The 26,270-nt window shown below is 32.9% G+C and overlaps 1 protein-coding gene across 4 annotated transcripts in view; it reads right to left on the bottom strand.

The window, feature by feature from the left end:
* Positions 1-1,442: 1,442 nt before the first annotated feature.
* LOC149415292 (neuroglobin-like) overlaps positions 1,443-26,270 on the bottom strand; it is a 238,661-nt gene continuing 213,833 nt past the window's right edge. For all 4 annotated transcript variants that reach the window (XM_089642263.1, XM_089642265.1, XM_089642266.1 and 1 more), the window contains exon 4: positions 1,443-6,963. In XM_089642263.1, the coding sequence (XP_089498389.1) occupies positions 6,817-6,963 (147 nt within the window). In that variant the 3' untranslated portion in view covers positions 1,443-6,816. The remainder of the gene's footprint in view (positions 6,964-26,270) is intronic.

Raw genomic sequence — 26,270 nt, 5'->3', positions numbered from 1 at the left:
ATGGAAAGGTATGAGGGGTGGGTAGGAATATGGGGTTCAGGCTGTCCAGGAGTGATGAGCGTTTGGTTCCAGCCCACCCACTGCGGTGCTAGGCGATAGGCTGGGAGAGTCCGGCTGGAGAGGGCATCCAATGCGCCCCAAACGCTGCTGCTGGGTCCCCTCCGGTCACGAACCGGCACAACAGCAGTGGCGGGGTTTTTTCACTCGCTGATGGGGCAGCCCACCCTTAGTCGTGAGCCTGAGGGTCGGGCCCCTGTACTATCGAGCGGCCCGGACAGCGGTAACCGGTTGTAAAGGGTCTCCCTCAACCAGCATCTCCCAACCGGCCCGCCACGCAGAAGGTGGGCCGACGCACCCGCCACCAAGACCTGGGCAAACCTTAACCCATGAACCCGGGCACCCCTGCTAAGTCACCAAACGTAGCGAACCACTTGGGGTGACCTGTGGCAGAGGTGTTGGTCATCCAATAAATGGTTCCCAGGGCGGCGGTACCCATTCCCGCCTACCAAATTAAAAATTAAATTATACCAATATAATAGTGAATTGGTCATTAGTATAGACATATTATTTACTACAACATGTTTTAAATCACACATCACAAATCATAAACCGAAGCTGTCATTTTCCCGTGGTATCAACATCAGGCGCATGCGCGAGTCTGTCGAAGGGCTATGTTGTTAAATCTTACGCAGCCAGTTAAAGATATTTTTTTATTAGTAATAATACGAATTGAAAATAGTACAGTCTTTGCACAAAAAATAACAAAAACACCGTTTAACGGTTGTGAAGTGATTTTTTTTATTAGTAAGACGGTAAGAGTTTATTTTTATTTAATTTACACAAAATCAAACAATAGCTAATCAGTACTAGCTATTGAATGATATTTATATGTATTTTCAGTATGGCCACTCCTTTCAGCCTTACAACACTTAGTCTTGATGAGTCCGGACCAAAGATATTAGAAGAATCAAAATTGAATTTTGAATAGTATATAATATTATACACAAATAAATGAAGTAGCACATACGCATACTAAAAGTTGCTACACTTTATGATAAAAAAGATTCACCTTGGTTATGTATTTTGGCAACAAATCGAATTTGAAGTTAAAGGCAGTATGCCATGGTTAATAACGTATGGAAGAGTTGTTTTTATTTTTTTTTGTATTTAAAATAATTATTTAATTTATGCAAAAACGGCTTTCTTACGAACTGGTTCTGCCATATACTTATTATTATTGTGTGATAGCTGTTTCGGCTTCCGAAAGTATTATCTAACTGTTGTTAAGCCACATTCAAACGATCTATTTATGGAACCGTGTAAGGTACTTAAAATAAAAATCAAATTACATTCATTTTTGCACACAAATTAAACTTATCGACAGTAAAAATATATGGAAAGGTTTATGAATTAAAACAAATATCCGCTCTTAAATTCTTTATCTCTGTGCTATCAATAAAAGTTTACAAAATATGATGAAACGTCACTTCAAGATCTAGATTTTAACAGTCAGTTGGCATCTATGTGGATTTGACAAACTAAACAATTATTAACACATATCTACATAATTTATGCATTGTTCACTGGACACAAATAAAATGTTTCTCTAGAGTACAAGTTCGCCATCACATTAAAACTTACTGTTCCTTTATTAATTTTACTACCCAGCTTTGCCCAATTTTTAAAATGACCTTTTTATACAAAAAATTTCAATTGATTTCATTATGGAAGCTACTAAGAAATTATGAAATTTTGGTTGTGCAAGTTGTGCAATGGCGGTCGAACTCTCCGTTCGAGAGTTTGTGCAGGTCATACATAAATATATAGTTTTCTGCATTTTACAGCATCGAATACAGTATTCTGCCAATAAAAAAAACGACCGAATAAGTTCTTTACATTGGAAGCTTTCATATATATTCGTAATAGTTTGTCAAATAGCACAGTACATTTTTGTGAAATAAATTTAAGTTAAAACTTTTTTAGTCTTGAAAGAGCTTAGGGTCCTTTTTACGATATAGTAAACATACATCTAAACATTTCATTACATGCACACATAAGTAATAGACAAAGTAAATTATTTTAACATCTTTAGGTACATATATATATATCGCTAATAATAAATAAACATATCTATTCGATATCAATTGTAAGTACATTTATTTTTTTTATATTTAACAATATTATGACTAATTTCTATGCATTTTAAACTACCAGCAGACAAAGTATGTACATTTTTATAAGATACAATGAATGAGTAATTTAACAATTCTTTTTGGAATTAAAAATGGTACAAGTATAAATGAAAGCTTTATATTATCAACGCCAAGCCATACATAAGAAATAAAGTGTTACAGCGGAACATAAATTAGGAAATACAATATTTAAAATTACGAATATTTTTAAAGTTAAGTAAATATAAGATAGAATATAAATATACACTTAAATAAATAAAAGCCATTAATAAATAGTGTTGAAGTAAACATGCTGAAAACAGACAATTTTATATTAGTTGTAAAAATATGTTTATAAAATGTTAATAAGTTCATAATATTCCGGAACAATTTTTTCTTTAAATTTTTTTTAAGGAAATATAATACTAACGAATCTAAAACGAAAAATGAAACAAAACAAGACACAAAAAATCAAAATAAAAGATAACGATCACAACTAGGAATCGAACCCAGGATCTCTTGTCTTCGGTATCCCTTATAAATAAAAATGGATATGTTTATCCGAGACACTATCTAGGATAAAACCCAATTCATAAGCACAAATTCATTTTGTGATCATTTAAAAAGGTAGCTGCCAAAAATTTGGGAAAAAGTGGTTGCAAGATGATATTTTTATTTCTGAATTTGAAATATGAGATCGAAAAATATGACGTTTATTAACTAGGTTCCAATGACTGGGTGGATAAAAGTCGCTGTCCCGGTAAGACATGCGATGTTGGGTTCGATTTCTAGTTGTGATAGTTATCTTTTTATTTTATGTGTTTTGTTTTGTTTCATGTTTCGTTTCAGATTTATTAGCACTTCTTCTTCAAAAATAATGGTTTTTGGGTATTCTGGTAGGAAGATGTTTTTTTATGTGTTGTTTATTGTTCTTTAAATAACTCTTTTATAGTTCGAGTATGAAGAAATAATCTAAAAATTCTATTGTGAGTACCTAAGGTATTTTTGTAAAAAACTGTTTTTTTATTCGAGTGAAATAATTCTTCCAATTAATGTTATTTAGAAAACTCAACGCTTACTAAAGGTTGTGAATAATTGCACAGGTTTTTTAAAAGGTTGTTATCAAAAATATATAATATGGTAAATTTTTCTCAAAATTTTATTCTTTTTGTAAGTGATAACTTTTTATGAATCTTTAAAACGTAATTAAAAATTATAATATTGACTTTTTGCAACAATTCAAAAATTTTTATTTTAATTTTGGTAAAATGCTTCACTTATCTCAATCACTATGTCTTAAAGTAAAAAAAATCATATTAAATTGTGCTTAAATAATGTCTAAGTACATTATCCAGATTTATTTATTTTCAACGTTACATAATATATAATGATATAAAATGTGTATTTCGAAAATCTTTCGTTTTGAAACCAACAAAAAATCAAGGACATGTGTGATATTGTATAAATATGCAAGAGTATTCACGATTTAATGCAATTTAGTATATGTTTTATTGTGCTTACAATTCCATTTTTTGCGCTTATTGTCTAAAAAACGGTTTAGGCGAAGCACCACGAAGTTATGCAAAGTCATGTGTTTTTTACCTGAAAATTTGATTGCTTAGAAATATTTTAGATGATTTTATTAAATACTGTGAGTAGAACACATCTTGGCCATTGAAAAAATGGAACAATTTTTTGCCCAGAAAAAAAGGAGATAAGAACTATAAAAACTGCTTTTAGTTCAAAATATCCTACTTACGAACCCTTTTTAAGTTATGGTTGCCCTATATTATGTGGCAAATTAAGTTCTTTTGAGTTTGATTGTTATATATTTACTTGTTGAAGTGAAACTTCTTTAGGCGCGTAATGGATTTTCGGGGACGGAGTAAAACCGAGTCAGGATCGACACGAAAATGCGGGTACCCCCACCACCGCTCACCGTTCACTGTCCCTCTCTCACCATATGCGCTTGTTGAGGTGGGGGAGCCGCTCACGAACGTTCTCTCTCTTCTCTTCTTTCCTCTCTCTCAGACACCAGCGAACTGCGCCACGCCAAGCATCAGCTGCTTGGTTAGTATACTGCGTCGTGAGTGTAATACGAGTGAAATACGTAATTGATTGTGGTTCATACGGTTAATTTGAAAATAGAGAGAGAGGAATAAATTAAATTTGAAAATAGAGAGAGAGGAATACTAGAAGTTTCACTTCTGTCTTGCGTAGGCTTGACACACCCACTTTTTCTTAATCAAAACAGACGGCTAGTGTTAAGCGGGAATTTTAAACTTATCGCCATCTACATAAGGACTAGTTAGTGTTAGCGACTCGATTATAAATGTTACACTACGTGGTGCATCGCCATTAGTGAGTGAACTGAATAGGTAACACAATTTATTTAATAGTTGGCAAAATTGATTTGCGGCGGCATTTTAATTATATGAAAAATATTTCATTTTCATATAGGTAATACAATATTTATCGAAAAAACCTTGGGAAAAAAAATTTGTGAGTGAATCAGGAAGATTTTCATTTGCATTTAACTAAAATGAAATAAATATATATAATGAAAAAAACGAAATTGAATAAAAACAATGTTTTAAAACCGTGTCTGCAACCTGTAAATAATGAAAAAAGGTATTACTTTTAATTTGTACGTTACGTGAACGAAATATGTATTACGAACAGTCAGATCAATTTCTGTATCAAAAATAATTTGAAATAAATGCCGCAAACGATTAATACAATTAGGTAAAGAACTTCTTCAGATTTTTGTTACAGTGAGAAAAATGAGTATTGAAAATTTATTGAGAACCGCTTCAAATTATTCGTCATCATTTTAACAACGGGATTGCAGGCTCTTTGCGAATGATATCATAGGTTTTTTGATAAATTATTAGTAAAATCCGACTGTACGTACTGTAAAAGATGTAAAAATCCTAACATTTTCGCATTTCGTTATAAGGTATATATTATCAAGGGAATGCAGGTGCGTGAACACGTGTTCCGATATATTAATAATTACTTTATACTATAAGTTTATTAGTTTATTATTAACGGCCTGGAATCCCGTTTCTAACCGGATTACCTTATTAATTTAACTCGATTCTTAATTTATTAGCAATACTCATTTTTCTCAGGGTATTACAGAAACGATTCACCAAAATTGATACATTACAAGAACTTCAAAATTTTTTTACTAACAAAAGTTCCAATTTAAAGACAGTTTCTATTTACATAGTACCTAAGCAGGTAGCAACCTAATTATTTAGGCCAATAATAAAGGTTTTTGAAGCATTAATTTTAAGTATCTGACAATGCACTTTCGTCGCTTTAGGGGGAGCTAAGCATGTAAAAAAGGTTTACGGTTTTCAGGTATTGTAATTCCTGCACCGGTTTCCGGTAAAATAAAGCTTAAATAAACGTGTCATTACTGTTATTTATGAAAAAAAAACCCTCTATTATTTTAGTAGGTGTGTAGAAAATCATATAGTTATATCTATCATAGTAACAGCGGGACTCTTTTACGCAAAAACAATATTTAGATCAACAACAGATGTAGTTCGAATGTCTAAAAATCTGGCACCCTGGGTATGACATAAATAGCTAGCATAATATTCAACATTTACTTACAATTAAAGATAAGTACAATAATATGTTTGATAATGCTTTCTATTACAAAAAATATGAATACCGCCAATCAAACGCAATATTAAAGGAAAAAAATTCTTTTACATTCAATTTGTTGAAGGTTACTTTTTAAACTTAATTCAAGGGTTTCCTTTGTTTTAGACAAAATCTATTCTTAAAAAAAATGTTAAAAATGTTTATGAATAAAAACTTTAATGTTTTTTTCTTTAAAACAATAATGTTTGTTTACAATATTAATATTTTACGCTTTAATGTCTTAATACAGTGGAAACTGTGGATAAGCTTTCATCCCTCTGAAAGCTTCTGTGAGCTTAAATAACGAGAAAGTTTTAATTGAAAATACATACAATAAAATTCTACAATTCTAGTACCACTTACATTTGATTGGCTTACAATAGATGTTTAAAAGTAGTATTACATACATGTTCGTTAACATACATTAAAAAATATGTGTTTATCTGTGATACTTTAACAACGTTTACTCTTACACGATACCAACTTTTTATCAATATTATAAATTGACATTCATTGACAAATCCACGCTGAGTTCAATTAATACACAACTACGAGAACCTTCTATTTAGGTTATTTTGCAAGCATGTCTGTTTCTCAAATAGTATCAATTATTCCCTACCAGTATCTAAAAGTGAACTCTATTAAACGTATATCTTAGAGTGAACCTTCTCCACATTTTATTCTTTGGGTAATTTCCATTCATTAGCAATAGTCTGAGAGATAAGGATTTTAATAACGCATCAGTCGAGTACCTATGCATCACACAGTAAACAATTCGATAAGTTCTCATTTAAGGCATCAAACACATTAAACATCGACGATTACAGTTTAATATACTCACTGTTCCTATATAATACAATGCACGCTTATTCCGCCAGGGGAACGTTTAAATTGACACACGATTATCCTGGAGCCCGCCATTTTGATGTGCGCCATTTTGAAACCCGCCATCTTGTAGCGGCTGATGTATGTGTTCCACTTAAGTTCACGTTGGTGTAGAGTTCTTTTCAAAACCTTTGACCAAAGTCTCTATGATGAACTTGATGGTGACCTTGTAAATGCTCTCGACGTTTGGGGTGTAGCGGTCCCCGAGGGTGGTTTCCACGGCCTCAAGGAATGGCTTTTCGATCCGCTGGAAATTGAAAGAAAAACAAATTAATAAAACAGAATTCAGGACCTCAGAGGAGAGGAAATAGAACGATTTGGGAGAAAAGAAAATATTTATGACTCGACACGCCTATCGTTTTTTCCAACAGATTGTAACAATAATGATTTATTTGAAAAAATGTATGAAGGTTTAATCAATTATCAACAATGTTGCTTTGTTTACAATTTTCAGTACCTACATAGTTCATCATAATTCCTCACCATTTGAGTTACTGGGGTATTGATATGGGTGTTATCTTGGAAGAAAATGGGACTGGAAGCAATAAGGGAATAGAGGTATAATAAAAAAATACTTGTTATTTAGAATGAGTCAAAACAATTAATTAGTCAAGCAGTGTGTGGGTTCTGAATAAAGAATACGACAAATCCCGAGGAATTCGCCAATTTGTAATCCCACAATCCTAGGACCCTTGCGCAAGGATCTTTTTTATCTCCCATAAAGGTAAAGGCTATATTAAACTAGGCGCTTAAACGCTAGGCAAAGTGATTGGCAGTTGTTAATTACCTGATAACGAGATTGCATCACTGAAACAAACTTCTAAATAATTTCCTGCTAATAATGATTGTTAGCCAGATTATTATTGCCAACGTTGGAAGACAACATATTACACGGAGACAAATGAGTATTGTTAATTAATTAAAAATCTCTCCAAATTATTGATAATCTGGATAAAAAATAGATTGCAGACCATTTCCTGATATTTTTTAGTAAATTCCTTAATTATTTGAAAACGTGTTCATGCACCAGCATTTCCTTCTATAATATACAATGACGAAAGGCGAAAATATTATGATTTTTGTGAACATGTAATTTTTCCCCTTGAAGTGTTAGTGTAAAAGTCCTTAAAAAGGCATACGAAGTACAAAACAGCTGAGGCACGCAAATATTAAGCAATTGGAAAAAATAATGTAATCACATTATCGTTGACCCTACTATACAATAAAATATCTATATTTTTAATTGCATATGCCGATTTGTAATTCTAAAATCTGAAGAGTTTTTCATCCGATTTAAAAAGAGTTATTTATTTTTAAATACGTAAACAAACAGCGATCTGAATCTGAAATAAAATTTAACGCTCAATACAATTTGGGAGGCGGGTATGGGTACCGCTGCCCCGGGAACCATTTATTGGATAACTGTAGTATATCGTATAGCGTTCGTGCACGGCCGGAGATAGCCGAGGTTTGTCAAACGCTTCAGACTCTGCTCGGAGAACGCGGGCAGCGGGCAGTGACGAGCATTCTTCTAGATTCCTTCCTTGCAGTTAGACTGCACTGTACTTTTTAACAACTGAATTATCAATAAACTAAGCTTCGTATAAAAGAACCTTTTATTTAAAACAGTAAAGAACATTACAATAACCAACACCTCTGCCATAGGTCACCTAAAGTGGTTCGCCACGTTTTGTGATTTAGCAGGGGTGCCCGGGCTCATGGGGTGAGGTTTGTCTGGGTCTTAATGACAGATACGTCTGCCGACCAACTGCCATGCAGGATGGATCAGAAGGAGATCTTTTGAACTCTCCAGCGTGACTTTTTCGGAACATCGCCTTGCACCGAAGTGCGAGAGATGGATTCATACATATGTCACTCCTCGACACACTGACCCCCAGATTCCTACCCACCCTTCTTACCTTTTTTCCTTACCAGAACTTCCTCCCTTTCATTTCCTAAAAAGAGCCTCCACACAGCATCACCAAAGATGTCATAGGCCCTGAGGGGAATTATTTTCTTCAGGGCCTTCTGTGTGGAGCTAATAAAAAAAATTAAAATATTTTCCCCGCAGTTCACATTTTGAGAATTCACTTAAGAGAAATACATTTTTACAAAATATAGAGGCTCCAGGGGATAAAAAAAAACATGAAAAAAAAACAAATAAATCAATACATAATCAACACTCTTCTTTTTTCTAGTAGAGAGAGCCTAATTCAATACACATACTCGGATCTCCTAAGAATAGACTCTATAGATTTTAGCTCAATCCAGATACTAAGTTCTGAGATCGAGCTTTCTGAGATATAGACCCCAAAGCCTTAAAACTACCAATTTCAGACTATTAAAAGACTCTCTGAGAGAGAAACTTGAAACTCATTTCTTCAGAAAGTTTATAAGTAGACAACGGAGTTGAAAATTTTTCTTCAGAGCTGAATGCCAACTGAAGTATCTACATTATACCAAATAAAATGAATATAACTGTTTGATCTCAGCAGAGCATATTTAGGTCCGTTGATTTTATCTCTTTTTCACAGAAAGCTTAAATCAACTGTAAACACAGGTTTTTCAAAGTATTGCTACCAAACACTAGATGTTTCCGACATCTTAATTATGTTGAACGTTAATTTATCTCTTCACGTTTTATATAGGGGTATCTATTTTCACGGAACTCTTAAGTATTATGCTATGATTAATATTTGTTTAACCATTTTCCAATTATAAAATACATTATAAAAGATAAAAATACTGACGGAAAATATCGGTTGTGAGAATTTTGTCAAGAGAGTTGTTATTTTTCCAATGAACAGCATTATTTAAAAATAAGGCTAGCCTCTTGGAAAAATAATACTGTTTTCCCTTACAACAGATGCCACGGACTTATTCGTTATTTTAGCGTTCAGCATTACTAGCGAGTTTTCTTTTTGTATTTACGAAATAAATATATTTGCCTAAATATGTAAAATTACGACATCTTCTGTCAAAAATTGAATTATGAATTAATTAATTCATGTTGTCCATTTTTGTAAGTCAATGCAAATCTCAGTTCTATAGATCATTTAAAAAAATAAATTATGATAACGTAGAATATTAAGAAAAAATATTATTTGGTAATGTGAGCCTCACTGGGTGCTTTTGTAGTATAGCCTTTTTTGTTTTTTAATCTATATCCTAATTCTGTTCTGGGATATGTTTTTCGTTTCCCTCATTTTTTGCATCGAGTGTCAGATTGTTGAATTCTTTTATTGCCTAGTATTTGTGGTGTCTGTGTCCAAAGCTTGTATTTATCGGCGGAGTTTTTATGTTTTGTATGTACACTAGTCTAACTAGTCTATTACTGTTGGTTTTTTTTTTAAATTTAGTTTTTTGATTAAATATGTTCCTTTAGTAGTGTCTTCATTGAGCCCGAGTTACACACGGAAAAAACTTGTCGATATAATATATTGTTAATTTATTTAAAAAAATATTAATTATTCGTATTCCTGTTAAAAACGGGACTGTCGGCGTTTAACCAATGAATTGACAGGTTTTATAACTAACTGTCAATAAAACATAAACACGTTATTAGAATGTCGGAACACGCGTTAGTAAAAAAATCTAATATTAATAATTCCGTCATTATATTTATCACGAAAAGCACAGCTGCGTGAACAAGTGTTCTCATATATTCTGAATGGACTAATGTTTTATCAGAACACGAATTTCAATCACGTTTTCCAAATATTTCTAACTTTTACCCTTCAAGGGTGTTCTAAGCCATCATTTCATATTATGGAGAAAGGGAAAGTGATTTTTTTTGTTTAAACTATCAAAGCAAGAGGATATGTAAGATTTTAGAATTCAGACTTAGAAGAGATGAGATGGTAAATGGAGGGGAAGGAGGTCATTTTAGATAAGGCTTGACTGAAAAGAGGATATTTGTTTAGAGAGGGAGAGCCATAAAATATGTGATCTAAAGTTTTCACTTTTAGACCACAGACTGTACAATCTAGGGAGTAAAACACGAGAATTTTAAAAAGGTGAGAAATAACGGAACAATGCCCATTCCTTATTTGAATAGCAAATTTCTCATTGGCAGAAAAGGGGGAGTTGTTGAAACCCTCAAAAAAAAAGAAGTGGGTGAGGGAAAGGAAAGCAATGATTTTTATGAACATGAATTGCTCAAAAAGGTGTGTCAAATCGCCTCCTCTCACGTTATCACACACAATAACGTCTACTCTACCCACTTCTTAAATACATGACGCAGGTACTTTAGTCAGCGGCTCACAGGATATCATAATATGATTTTTTCAAAGAATTCAAGAAAGGTTAGTTGATCTGATATAAAACTAAAAACGATGACCCTTGGAAACTTGATTCTTTATTATTATTGTCCGCCTGCATTTGACATCCCCTAGTCCTAAGATGATCGAGCCAATATAAAAAAAATCCTGCGCACAAATCTTTAACACAACAATGAAATATATGATTATATAACTGGAATCTCTGAATATTTTTTCATATGATCCGGACATTTTTGGCTTCAGAAACGCAAAACCGCAACACATTTTCCAGCTGGATGTAGCCACTTCCCGCGTAACAAATGACTCTTTAGCTGCTCTTAACGGTTTACTCCCTGAAATAGTTATATTGGTACGCCACTACTCGAATAAGACGGTGTCGGGTACTACTTTTAGTCCACAGTTTTAAGCGCTAAGGTATATAGGCCGTCGTAGAACCTACTGGACACTTCGGTCGTTGCCTAAAGGTCAAGTCGGTCGATTCTAAAAACTACTGCGCTATTCCTACAGGCACTAAGCGACCGCTAGAATCGGGCGGCAACATATTGTAGCGATAATAACTAGAATGTTCAGGAACGTTCTTAGGTGCAACTTAAATCGCATTAGAACCCACTAGCAAAACACCGTAGGTACTGCCCATCTAACTACCCGCTGGATGATTTTCGATGCATGCGCATCTTATATAAGCAACAGCGGGAAGGTACTCGGTACGCGGGCAGTCTACTACTTTCATATTTTTAACGCGCCAATCAAAACCACTTAATCCTTTCGCGCCGCGATTACTTTAATAATCCTTGCTGAGTCTGTTGTGATTAATGTCTTGTATTGTATATAACATATTGTTAAATTTTATTCACCGTTGTTTTATCTCGGCAACAAAATAAATCTATTATAAAATATTAAATGGTTTAATTTCAACACCGAAGACATCTTCAACCTATGCAACAGAGTAATTAGTGGCTAAAGAGGCATCAACTGGCCACAGAGGAGATTTAACGCCTGCGTATTTTTTCTTAGTAATAAATCACAGACAAAATCAATGCAATTCGAAGAGAAAGGCCAAGTGAGTGATTGGAAATTTTAGTTCTAGGCGAAATAAGTATGAATAAGTGGATGGTGCTCGTTTACAAATTGATGTTTTTCACAAATAAAAGTTCAAATACTGTTTTGTAATTTAACAGTAATTAATACGAGTATATCGGACGTACAGAGCCAGTCATTATGAGATAACAGGATCTCAAGTTTTTACGATGTCCTTAATATTTTTGATAAAACCATTTAGATATCTGCGTCAAAATAAATATGATACTATAATATTATCCCACATCCTTAATGTGCGACTGCTATAGTTAATATTAATGGATTTTCGGCGCCACCATACATTTAAAAACTAATGTTTTTGTTTTGTTCAACACAGTGAAGAGATAAGGGTGATAGCTAATTACTCTCATTGAACATGTGTGAAATTTAATGTATAATTTTGTCCAATAAATAGAGAAGTAACTGGTACAAACAGTCACTTCTCATCCGAGAGTACTCGGGAAAGTAATACTTGTTTAATTTAATGTTTTCCTACTGCCCCTGCAAAAACACTCAGATCAAGGTGTCAATGTGTGCCGGTGCCCTATTGAATTTGCAGTATTTGTACGGGCTTCACTAACTTGGTCCCGTACAACGAGTTTAAATCAAAAATGGTGTTTTATTTTTAATAATCAAAAAAGAAAAATAAAATTCTGAGACACCCTTGAAAACATGTGATGTTCATTGAGCTTTGATCATATTATATTAGTAGCTGACGAAACAAGTTTTCTGCGCCGCCTTCTCGTAAATCGTATTTCAAAACAGTTAATTAAAGTAAACAAAAAGTCCCTCAATCGAAAGTAAATCTGTTGATATTGCTAGAGACTTTGGTTAAATCTTTTCCGCAGAAAGTTGAGTATACCAACCTACGTAAGTGCCCACAATCTACAAATCTTAAAAAGGCTTTCGTTTCCAAGGATTCATATAATAATTCCTACAGCACTTTATAAATTATGGGATGTAGTCATCCGTAGAAACGACTTCTTAACAAATTCTTGCTAATTAATATATTAAAGTAGATATTTCATTCGTTTGTAGGTACTCGTACTTATAGGTAAAAGGAAATGGCACTTACAAAGTTTAATCTCAAGAGAGCATAAAATGATTTTTTTTTCGGAATTGGAGGAAATTTAAATTATTTTATAAATATATATATATATTAGACGTCGCCGGTCAGAAACCTTCCTGTATTGACCATATGTGGGTAAATAGTAATAATACTAAGAGATTTCAGTCTATTGTTTATAAAACCGGTATAACAGACCACTATATGTGCCTACTATATTATAATGCAATAGCGCGTACTAATCAATTAAAAGATAGAAAATATATTAAATATATCAAGTGTTAAATAAAGAGCTTCTCCGGGAAAAAAATATCTAAGGAATCCTGGGCTTGTGTATTAAACAGCCGGGATATTTTAGAGAGCTCTCGCCTTTTTGAGGAAATTTTAACAAAACATGTAGAGGCGAGCACCGTCTCTAAGGTACAGAAGCTAGTTTCTAAATACCGCCCAATAAAACCGTAGATTGGTGAAATCTGTGCGTGAAAAACAACGTTTATTTATTCTTTGTAAAAAAAACCCTTTCAATTATATATTAAAAAATACCTTTGTCAAATATCGAAATATGCTTACAAATTTAATAAGGAATACTAAAGAACAATATTATAAAATAAAAATTTCACAATTAGAATATGACAAAAAAAATGTGTTCAACAATTAATGAAATTATTGATAAGAAACGGAAAGGGTCGGAAATACACAGACTGACATACAACGGTAATTCTATAGACGTAAAAGATAAGCCGACTCAATGTGCGAACTTATTTAATAATTTTTTTGCAAATGTTCGAAAAAATTTAGCACAACAAATTAACCCTTTAGCTGCTAGCAAAACCACTGAGGCTTTTGAGAGAAATTCAATAGATAAAAATAAAATGCAACTTCTTGGACCCACATTGGAACCGGAAGTTGTAAATATAATTAGTTCACTGACAGGTGGCTCAGCGCCGGGATACGATGGAATAACAGTAGAAATCATAAAAAATCTTAAAGATTTTCTAAAAATACCTATCGTGCATATCATTAATTTAAGCTTTTCGGTTGGAAGATTTCCAAATAATTACAAAAAAACTGTTATTAGTCCGTTTTTTAAATCTGGCAACCCAGAGGAAATGACTAACTACCGGCCTATATCTTTGACATCTAACATTTTTTAAATAATTGAAAAAATAGTGAAAAAGAGACTTTTCCTATTTCTAGAAGAAAAAAAAATTCTGCATTCTAACCGATATGGACTTAGACCTTATCTAGGAACTCATGATGCAATTGCAAAATTGACTTCTCTAGTTATGGGGAACTTGGATAGACGTCGGAAGTGTCTGGGAATATTTATCGATCTAAAAAAGGCTTTTGATAGTGTGTCGCATTCTAGGCTGATCGCTAAGCTAGAGAAAATTGGACTGGAAGACAAAGCTTTATCTTGGTTCCAGAGTTACTTAAAAAATAGAGAACAATAAGTTAAACTAAATAATTCACCAAGTGAACCCTTGTCTTCTGAATATGGAATTCTACAAGGCACAGTAATTGGGCCTATACTTTTCCTTATATATGTCAATGACATGTTCACTCTCCCTCTTAATGGAAGTGTCATCTCATATGCGGATGACACAGTCATCATAATCGAAGGAATAACATGGACAGAAGTGAATATAGCTGCGAATGCTGACATTAACATATTGAAGGAATGGTTTGATGATAACTTATTTAGTCTTAATGTAGAAAAAACATCATATATTCCTTTTTTATCTTAATGATCCTGTCACAGATTCCAATATTAGCGTGATAGTGCCCAGTCGTTCATGTAAAGGAGAAGAATGTAACGATAATAATTGTAAAATCTTGACGAAAACCCCAGATGTCAAATATCTAGGGATCACTATAGAAAGTTACTTGAAATTTAAGAAACATATCGAAAACTGTGTAAAAAGAATTAGAAAACTTACTTACATTTTTATACAATTAAGAAATATCCTAAATCTTTCAAAAATTAAAATGGTTTACTTTGCTCTTGTACAGTCAGTGTTGCAGTACGGAATAATCGCATGGGGAGGTATCTATAAGAATAATCTGTATTCGATAGTAACAACACAAAATATTATAATAAAAGTTATTATTAAAAAACCAAGAATTTTTCCAACCAACGAACTTTTTGAAAAATTTAAGGTCCTACCGATTTCAAAACTATTTAAAAAAAAGCTATTCTAAAAGTTTTGAAAGATTCTTAAAGGTCCTCAACGCGAAGTATAAGACCTAGAACATCTGGGAACATGTATGTACCTAGATGCAACACGACAGCCGCACAACACTACCATGAATATATAGGTCCAAAGTTATTTAACGATTTACCGGATACAATAAAAAGTGAAAAAAAAATATTTTAAATTTAAAAAAAAACTTTCGTTGTATTTTTACAGAAAAGATTGACTTGCTTTTATCGATGATTTTCAGATACATTCTGTTGCTTATTTCTTTTGCTTATATTGTTGCTTATATTTTTTGTTGATTTTTCGTTGATTTTTGTTTTCGTTGATTTTTGTTGATATTCCGTTTCTATAATTATATGTAATTTTCTTAATGTACAATATTTTGTAGTATTTTACAGTATTTTTATTGTTTGGTAGGTACTAGCCTACGCTACTTGAAATAAAAAAAATGTTTTACGTAAGCTGTTGAAGATATTGGAAAATATTAATATTTGTGGATTTGAAAAATGTTAGTTTGTTAGTCCGCGCGTGTTTTAACTCTGCTGGTATTGGAATATTTTTTTCTGAAATATAAAAACATTTTACAGTTTTAAAACTAACATACAAAGACAGAATATAAATATAAGATAGAATATATATGTCATTAATCCAAACGAATTCTTTGAAGCAAAATAATGATTTATGTACATAAGAATATTTGAACACCTCAATTATGCTATGTTGAAACGTCTTCTAGAAAATGTTCTAATCAGGATTTTGGAAAACCAACCCATATGCTCCTTATTTCCACTCCTATCAACATTTTGAGGACGCAAGGACCCCCGCGCTCTACCATTACCTACCCTGAAGCATTATACAAATAGGTGCTAACGAATCAACGCATGATAACATAACATCCTTCAAATAAACCTAACGTTTCAGGTACTTAGAAGAGGAAAAATGGATTTGTCTATATGAGGGTATTATGAAAATGTGAATTACACATTCGCTGAAATATTCAAACTTCTTTGTTTCCATTGTTAATGTTTTATTTTAGTACTATGAACATCGCAAACTCATCCACCCAGGTTTTGGAAAAAAAGATCTAAACATGCACCTATCATTAAACATACTTATTTTGAATGTTCGTGCATGGGTAAGTAAGTAATGTCAAATATTCATATGTACTTTATTCAGTTTTTTTTTAAATTATCTAATGATCTTTCAAATTTGTAACTACTTTTCACATCAGACAAGCGATAAAGTAGATACCAAAATAATTTTATGAATTAATAATTATTCATCATACGTGCGGAGGTAATCGTTTTGTTCTAATTCTTGGCACATGCGTAAATGAATAATTGATAGAGTGAATATACGTTATTGAGACAACTCGCGTTGCTTCACTTATCTTGGTCCATCGGGCAAATATATATATATTCTTTATATGGCTATCTATTTCACAAGCGTAATAAAACCATTCGTACCAATCAATTTCGGTACAATTATACAAACTGGTATAAAGTATATTTATCTATATTGTATATGTATATTAACTTTAAGTGATCAAGAGGGAAACTATCTAACAACCAATTCAATGGGTATCTGTAGTTCCAGTATCTTGTGAAGTGAAGTGACGGCTCGACGTTTTGTTTGAAAATATAATAAGTATATAAACCTTTATGTATATCTGCTTGAAGAAATACAAAAGTTAATATTTTTATCCGGGCACCTTTCGTATTTTTTCAATGGGCAAAAAATTACACACTTTTTTGTTTTGTTTTTCATTTACATAAAATTTAAGGGTCAGTACCATTGAACCAAGTTTCGAAAATAGGTTAGGGCAATGAGTGCAACGCTTCAGGCCAAATATGTCACTGCATTCAGCATAAGTATGGGTATTATGATGAGAAATGTATTGCAGATGAAAGGATGCAGCGAGATTGGTGTTTTGAATAGATTTTAGGATCTAGATAGATGAATTGTGGTTGCGCCAATACGCAATACACATTAATTTACACATACATCTCATGCACACATACACACATACCTGCGACCACTGTACTGAAATAGTATTGTTTTTCCTAGTCCTACCTACTTCCATTTCCTGTACCTTTCTGTGCACATTTCAATCAGTCTGTTACAATAACTCGAGAAGTCTGATACAATATCACATATCGATACCACATAGCTCACTATAAAAAAACACGCCTCCGCGCGAGATCTTATCTCGCTTTTATTGTATCTTACTATATACACTATATACGTATATTACTGAGCTATGCATTCCGGAAAATACTGGTCTAAGGCAGTCAACTCTTAGATCAGCGACATCATCTGCAATTGGAAGGTTGAAAGAGCCTAAGCGAAATCCGAACACTAAGTTTGGTGATCGTGCATTCGGAGTATCCGGCCCCAAGGCTTGGAATAAACTTCCTATGGAATTGAGATGTATAACCAGCCCAACAGAATTTAGATCCAAACTAAAAACTCACTTTTTCAGACACTCATTTCCATAAATCCGTCATTCTATCCAAATATTTCTTTTTTTTCATTTTTTTATACCGTAATTGTTACATTATCTAGCGATTCCGTTCATTCAATTTTGCTATTGACTTGCCTACCAGTGGACAATGGACAATATCAGCGGGAACATAACAAGTTAATCGGTTTAATTGTTGGCAGATGAATCATCTAAATGCGTTTAAGATTGGCGATTGATTGATTTTATTCATTAATTTAATTCATTTAACATATAATATATCCAGCTAACAATAAATCCACCCTAATATAATAGAACTTCCTTCTTCTTCTGGCGTTAGTAAGATTAAATTGTTAATTTTAAGTTTAGTTGTAAGTTGCCAAATATGTAAATACTCGTGTATATGTCGTTAAGATAGTAGTTATAGGCCTTAGTCGTAAGTCACTAGATATAAGTCTTAGAGATAAGTCAGTAGTTCTAGTATTAAATATTTAAGAAATATATTTGTACAGCGCCCTTGAGGTGATTTCTCACGAAAACGGCGCTATATAAATTAGCCAAATATTATTATTATTATTATTTACATTCGCGCTGATATCGCAAACAGTTACGTGTTACGAGTGCCAATGTTTCTCTAATGGTGAGTTCTTCCTTCCATGCAACATAATATTGTCTCACGTGCAGTCAGAGGCGGATTTGCAGTCTTGGCCGCCCTAGGCACCAGACCATGTAGCCGCCCCTTTCTCAGTACCCATCATATTGACCAGGAGTATCCAAACTTTTCAGTAAGTTCCTAGGGTCAAAACCGTTTTAATTTTCCTGCTATTATCATTCATGGTTCATGGAGTGAGATTTGTCCAGGTATGGCGAGTGATATGCTGAAATACGCCATCCCACGCATATTATAGCTCTGTGTGTGAACACGCTATTATGCATAACAATACCTAACGCGGTTCAGTCACTAGCGCAACTGAATCACGGTAGGGATTGGAAATACGCGAGCGGGTGAGCGACGGAGCATGATAGGTGTGGCGAGGGCGGCTGCGGGGCGTGGGGGCGCGCTGTGTGCTGTGTGTGAACACGCTCTTGCATATTGCTATTTCGTACGTAGAATATTGAGGTACTTAGGAAGTAATTTCTTGTTATCATCTGTGACTTTTTTGTCACGATTGGCCGCCCCTAATATCTGGCCGCCCTAGGCCCGGGCCTACATAGGCCTAAGGGCAAATCCGCCTCTGCGTGCAGTGGTTATTACACCAAAATTCAAGGTCCTTCGAGAAACATTCTTTACACTCATAAAACAACTTAACATAACACCTTTTACACACCAAATTATCTATGTTATTTTTTCGAATAATGAGTAAAACCTCAAATTGTAATGTTTTTAATTATTGAAGACATTATAAGTGATTCTTAAATGAAAATTTGAAACAGAAAAAGATACGGTCGCATCTATGACATGAACTCAAGACTCTCGCAAAATGGGATAAATTTAGTTCGAGTTGAATCTTGCGAACATACATAAAGATTGTAGGTGATAAAAATGTGCGTTGATAAAACGAAAATAATGTTGGTAGTTCTAATTCGAAGTATTATACAGTTAAATATGAGAGAAGGGTCCAATTAGCTCAGTTGGTAGAGCGGCCCTGACAAGACAAGGGTCCTGGGTTAATTTCCGAGATGCGACCGTTTCTTTTTCTGATTTTTCTGTCTCAAATTTTCGTTTAAGAATCGCTAATATTGTCTTTAAAAATTTAAAAATTCTCTTCGTTTCGCTGTAGTATTTAGTATAAAAGTACTTTGTAGTGTCGTTTGGTTAAAGTTTTGGTGGTTTAATTGTATTTTTTGTTGTATTTATACCTACGAGAAATGTTAAAGTAAATATTTTAGATGGAGTTGACGTATATTTAAGACATTTCTAAGCAGCAGTTATGTGAACGATAATATTTATAACTAAAGCGTTATTGTTGTTTTTGTGTTCACAGTTTTTTTGCCCTGTTTTACTTTTACTTTACCTAATAAACAGATAACTCAAACAACATCACGCATCATAAATTTGTGGGGTCGTTCCATCTCTATCAACTCTCCAGTTTTGTAGTTCATGATAGATCTTTTCCGTTACTATGATATTCACTAGAAAATTCAGCAGACAGCACTCGAGGGATTGCTGAAAAATAAGGGAAAAGTCACCAGACTTGAAGTTACAATTTTTCTTTTGAAATTCAACAATCAAAGAAATAACAATTTTATAAAACGTTTTTCCATTTAAAAAGTTTGATGGTGACATACTATACCTACCTTCCAATGGAAAAAAATCGGTTTTAAAGCATTCTAGTAAGAAATCACTATTATACCCTTTATAAAAATACCACGTCATATTACTTTAGTTGATCATATTGAACTGAGGAAAAATGTGATGAATTGCGATTTTAACTTATACATTTTGTTTAATAAAATATAAATAGATCCACTCCACATAAAATTCATACCTTTTACAATTTATTTAAATATACTTAATCTAGGTACATTTTTTAATTTCATTGGGAACAAAGCTTCACATTTGCATGCCCTCATACTACAGTAAACAATTCTGTGTTTTTGTTATGTTCAATCTTTTCATTCTAGTGTGGTATGTGTGTGGGAGTTTTGTTGTAATGTTGATTGTATCTAAAGCCAGTTGGTAGTAAAAAAAAAATAATACGCTAGAGAAAACTCTTTGTTTAGCACTCATTATATCTAATTCCTTAAGCACTGTCTGTAATGATTTAAATTTAATAAACTTCAAAATTTTCCTCATTGCTTAATTCTGGATTATTAGGAATTTTCTTAGGAATTGTATTTTCTACATACTTTACAATATTGACTCACGAGATTGAAGTAATTTTCATATTCCACTCCTAATATGAGCAGGATCCATCACACTTATTTAGTGGTTATAAGCAGGATCGCTTTAATTAATTGAAAGAAACAATAAAACACGCTATACCCTCAACTGCTAACAACAAAACGTAATACGTATTTCGTTGAATATGTACAAAAACTCTGAAACAGGCTTTGGCGACTTTAGCCACACTTGCGGCAGATTCTAGCAAGAATATATATATACAAGTAACTAAAACTATGTGGAACTTGTCTAGAGTTCCAGGGTCGCTAGTTCTAAAGAACGAGTAGCTCTATTTTTTGCCAGTGTCTCTTTTTTGGGGTACTGAATCTATTTTTTGCTTCTAAATGTAATTATATTTCTTACAACACGAAGCGATTAAATCAGTGTAAAACTAATTTAAAATAAGCCCCTATAAAACACCGGCCTAAATTGCCTTAACATGAACCATTATTTAGACGATTTTTTTTACTAAAATATTTGTTCGTGGTACTATTTCTTGTAGAAAGTAGATTTATCTCTAAATTCTCTTCAAAAAATTTATGGTAAATACATGTTTTTTTTAAAAACAAAACAGTATGAAGGTCTTCTAACCAGTTGTTAGTGTGTTTTTATTCAAGCCATTAACGCGTGTTTTTATTCAAGTTGTTAGTTAGCTTTTGGAATTCTTTAATTTCTTCAGCCGTATTTCAAGGTTTTACAATTAAAAGAAGAACATTATTCATTGAAGGTTTAAGAAGTTGTTGTTTTCTACGATTTAATTGGGTGGCCACTTCCAAGCCAGCAAACAGCCACCGAAAGAAACTGAGATTTTCCTTTTTCTTTTTTTTGAGACAAAGGTTTCATTAATTTCCCAACGTAATTATTTACGGGTACCCCTTCCTTGACTACTGAAATTAAGTGGGATTTTGTGTTCTTTGTTCGCAAGCGTTGTTTTGAAAAACAATATCACATGGTAATAATTAAACTAAAAAAGACCACTTTATATGAAGTACTAAATTCTTACATAACTTACGTTATGTAAGAATTTAGGATTTTTGGCACCATACACATGTGTTTGGTGGCAAAAACCATCGCCAACCATCGATATATAAATTCTAGTATTTTAAATTTGTTCGAGTGATTCGGCCTAATAATGGGTAATTTCATAACTTTCCTCATCTGATTCTGTAGCCCCGCTTCGAAAGCATCAAATCTTGGGAGACAATAATTATTTGGTCCTTGCAGATCAACAAACGGTAAAAAGCAATGCTTCTTTTCATCTTTTGACTGCAAAATAATGCTCTTTCTTTTTGAAAAGTGTTTACGTCACCCAACTTTTGGAATCAATAATTTTGTTGGTCGGTGGTACCAAACCATTTAAATAATATGTATGATAATTATTTTCCAACAAAAGTTCTAATTTAATAAAAAAATAATAGTTACTATTCCATTAAGTTACTTAATATATTTTCTTTTGAATTATTGAAAATTGAAAGTTGAGTGATATAAAATGGCCTCTTTTTTATTTTCCGAGATATAAATGGATATTTTAAACTTAATCCTACGCATCCTACAAAACGATGCTTTTTACTTTACGAAGTCAAGCTCAACGGTTGAGAGATTTTACTGCTTGCAGGTTTTCAATATAATTTTACATTTTATATTACAAGCAAAGACCTCCGCATAATTCAATAATGTTATAGCTGCTCGATCTACTATGAATAATTTACATAGTATTTTTTACTTACCAAAATAAGACGATGTTCATGAAAATTTATGAAGCATGTGATCCAGTTTAAGATGATAAAATAAAATTCTGTCTTTAACGCATTTGATCACAATTTTAAACAGAGGTCAACATTTATCGAGCGAGCGAAAATTTATAACAATGTTACCGGTTTTAAGCGTTTTAAAAATTTTTACCCAAAATCTTGCAATTGGTTTTTCACTCCAATTCAAAATTATTTAGTCGGTAGTTGTTCTGTCAGGATGTTTGTAATTTTTGGAGTTACGTCACGTTTATAGCTAATCACAAATCCACGCGTGATTTTTGTATATGAAAAACGCAGCTAGCGTAAAAAGTCATCGATAAACTTCATTCACTTCTCTATACATGAATAGAGATACAGCCGTATTGAGAAACACAGTCTAATATTACTATTGGAAAGTAGCGAGTATCTATTAATTTTAATCTGCCGAGAGATACCGCAATTAAACATAATTATTTGAAACAAGGGAACGCCAATTGTGTGTGCATTCATTTTTGTAAAGTGACTTGTGATTCGAGCATTAATAGTGCGGGTCACACTCAGTGGCGGCCAGCTAATATGTGCTCCCGAGCGCCGAACAACCAACAAGATTTCCGACATGGCTAATCACAATACGAAACTCGGTTCGGTTATAATATCTCATTCAAAAGGTACCTACTTATTAAGCGCGCTTAACTTGCAGACCGACTTTGACTTGTGCCTATGTTCGTAGCAGTTCGTTTTCGATTGCGATCCAAAATTTAACTGCTTTGTCGCATATTCTGTGGAACAGTCGAAAGCGTGGGTCCATACCATTACATACTATTCTTTGCAAATAATACCATATCAAGAACGGCGTTCGGAGTTTTACCACCACATCAGAAGGAACGGTTTATTCAGTAGAAAGTTAAACTAAAACGCGTATGTTTGATATTATTGTCGATATCGTTGTTTCAATTTACCATCTGCTATTTTTCAGCTAATGTTACGCTTCTTCGATACAAGCATACAGGATAAAACTTGTCATTAAGAGATGAGTGATGGTCAGATTACTTATTATCAGTTCAGTCAGTACTCGCCGTTGCCAGGCATTGTCTCTTGAATGTAAAACTTTTCTTACTCTGAGAAAGTTTTGAAGTTTAATTGCAGGTTATATCGATCTTGTATATCAATTATTAATAAGGCATATCAATTGCATGTTATACTAATTTATGATTACTTTTGTGTTTGTTCAACGTATAAATTAAGAATGAGTTTGAATGTGGAATACATTAAGAATAATAGGTCGAATTTTGAAAACAAAGTGATAATAAAAAATGCCGGTCCACCTAAAACCTGAACTGATAATAAAACAAGAGTGCAAATCTGGATCGAAGAAGTTTACTCGATCATTTAACAAAACAATGTATAACAAAGCTTGTAGCTCTGTGCATGTGATCAATTGAATAGTTTATTTTGTTTTACGTGTTTAATTTACGATGTTGATTCAGTTTGGACAATCAGCGGTGTTACTGATGTAACTCACCTTTCTGAAAAAATCAAAAAACATAATTCTTATCATTTACATTTACAAAAAGTTTTGAGCTTAAAGGTTTTAGGAAAAGTTGACATCAGAATGCAATTGGATTCAGGCTACCGTGCCTAAGGTAAACACCATAATGAGCTATTTAATAAAAATCGATACAGGTCAAATTTCCCAGAATATGATTTCAATGTGACGCTTAAAACGTATGACTTCCTAAATAAAGTTCAGTACCTAAAAGGTAAACTCTGTGCAATTTACGCCCGCGACGATTTTTCAAAAGCTAACGGCGCTTTATCAATTTTACAACTTTTTTTATAGTACTTGTTTATTAGAAGACTTTCCCGAGACTGTGAAATTACTAAAACTTTTGTGCACCATTCATGACCTTTGGAATGACCTCAGTTGAAAGCTAAAGATGTTTCTCAACGTTAAAAAGAATAAAATCTTTTAACACGTTGAGCCAGGACAGACTGAACGCACTATCAGTGTTCAGCATTGATAGAGGTCTTTGCTAAACAAAATGAACAGAGAATAGAACTTCTTTATAAATAGGTACGTACCTTTATTTAATTTATTTTATGACTTAATGTTGTAATCCGATGAACCCCCACATATTTTGACCACCGGCCGCCACTGGTCACACTGGACATTTTAACATACTGAAGAATAATCAAACATGGTAAGTGCAGAAATCTTGCGTACTTTATTAATAACTCTATGTTTTGGTTGGGGCATCGCGATCCTACCGGATTAAAATTAATTAATTGGAACGGAGAGAGGATCGAAGTCTTTTCTCTGACCCAGTAAGGTGATGCAACCTTGAGCTCCATCGTATTGTATCATGTTTGGACAACTAACATCGTTTAGTGATCATTTTAAATCTTTTAGCATAATTCGTGACTTAGCATTTTTCCAATTCCTTTCTCTCCATTATCGAGTGTTTTGAATTTGCCTTTCCTTAGATAAAAGCCGGGTTGAGGTAATACAAACATAATTCAATCAATTTCAATGAATTGACGTTTTCTACCACTCCGATGAATTCGGCATTTTTTCAATTCAACAGACGAAGTTGGCGCGTTCAGGATTTTGTAGGTAGCATTTATTCAGTGAACGAATATCGATTTTTAGAAGGAAAATATATTTGGGGATTGTAAAATTCAACATATTCAGTAATAAAATTTAGAGTATATAAATAAGAATTTTGTTTGACCAATGGCAAAATATATTTTCCACGAAAAAATGAATTTTTAGAATTCGCTCTCTCAAAATCAATATTTTCGTCACATAAAAAGGTAAGTACTGATTAAAGTTAAAATGTTTTCAAGATTTGAATTCTTAGTATTCAGTTGTATTAAATTCACTTAATATCAGAATTTTAAATTAAACGGGAATTGGAATCTCATTGTCTATGCATATCTCCGCATCAGAAAAGCTTAAAAAATAAAACGATCAGCAAAGGAACTGTACTTTCGGAGTGGCAAGTTTCAAATATTGTAAACGTTATAAATATCAGTCTGATTAATACTGCATTACATAATCTGAAGGCCAATTATGATAAAAAAGGGTTTTCAATTACACTACAATAATAACAACAAAAAATGTCCGCATTACAAAGACGGTGGTAAAATATACAAGTGTTTTTAAAAGTTGCACTACACGTCAGTCGTAGCATATTTTTTATAATTCAATTTGTTTTTCAAATCTTTCCCGAGCAGCAACGAAGAAGTAACAATTGATTGATTAATTGATTTTAACATTATTTTACAGATGGTTAACTTATATGATCGCTTCCATGTAAATAAACATCAGCATAGAGCCAAAATAAACGATTAACAGTGAATTGAAAAAAAAAATTTATAATCATTACTAATTTTCATTTTATCAACGATTTGCATTTTCTTTCTTTATTCTATAGTATTATTTTTGTCAACATAAAATTACTCCAATTTTCAGTGTGTAACTTTTTTCTGCATTATCACATTCTTTCTAAAAATGTTTGTGTTTTAGAAAGGAGTTATCTTTTATATAAGAATGGAAAAACATATGCTTACAGTGATAATGTAATATTCAGAATATATAGAAAGAAAAAAATACAGTGTGTGGCAAGCCTACGCACGACGGAAGTGAAACTTTTAGTATTCTCCTCTCTCTCTTTTCATTTCATATTATTATTATTCAGAATGCTGAATGAACGTTTAACTAAATTCCTAATATTGACATATTTAGTGGTAGCATGTGATAAAAAAAAATAAAGTTATAAAAATATGGGATTCGAACCCGGGTCCTGCATAACGAGTGTCGAACGCTCTGCCTCTAGACCGCGAGGAGAGGAA

Source organism: Hesperophylax consimilis, chromosome 18 (assembly GCF_061612785.1).
Source record: "Hesperophylax consimilis isolate HC1 chromosome 18, BYU_Hcon_1.0, whole genome shotgun sequence".
Classification (NCBI taxonomy): domain Eukaryota; kingdom Metazoa; phylum Arthropoda; class Insecta; order Trichoptera; family Limnephilidae; genus Hesperophylax; species Hesperophylax consimilis.
The sequence above is the reverse complement of the archived record's forward strand: the minus strand, read 5'-3'. Positions and strand labels throughout refer to the sequence as shown.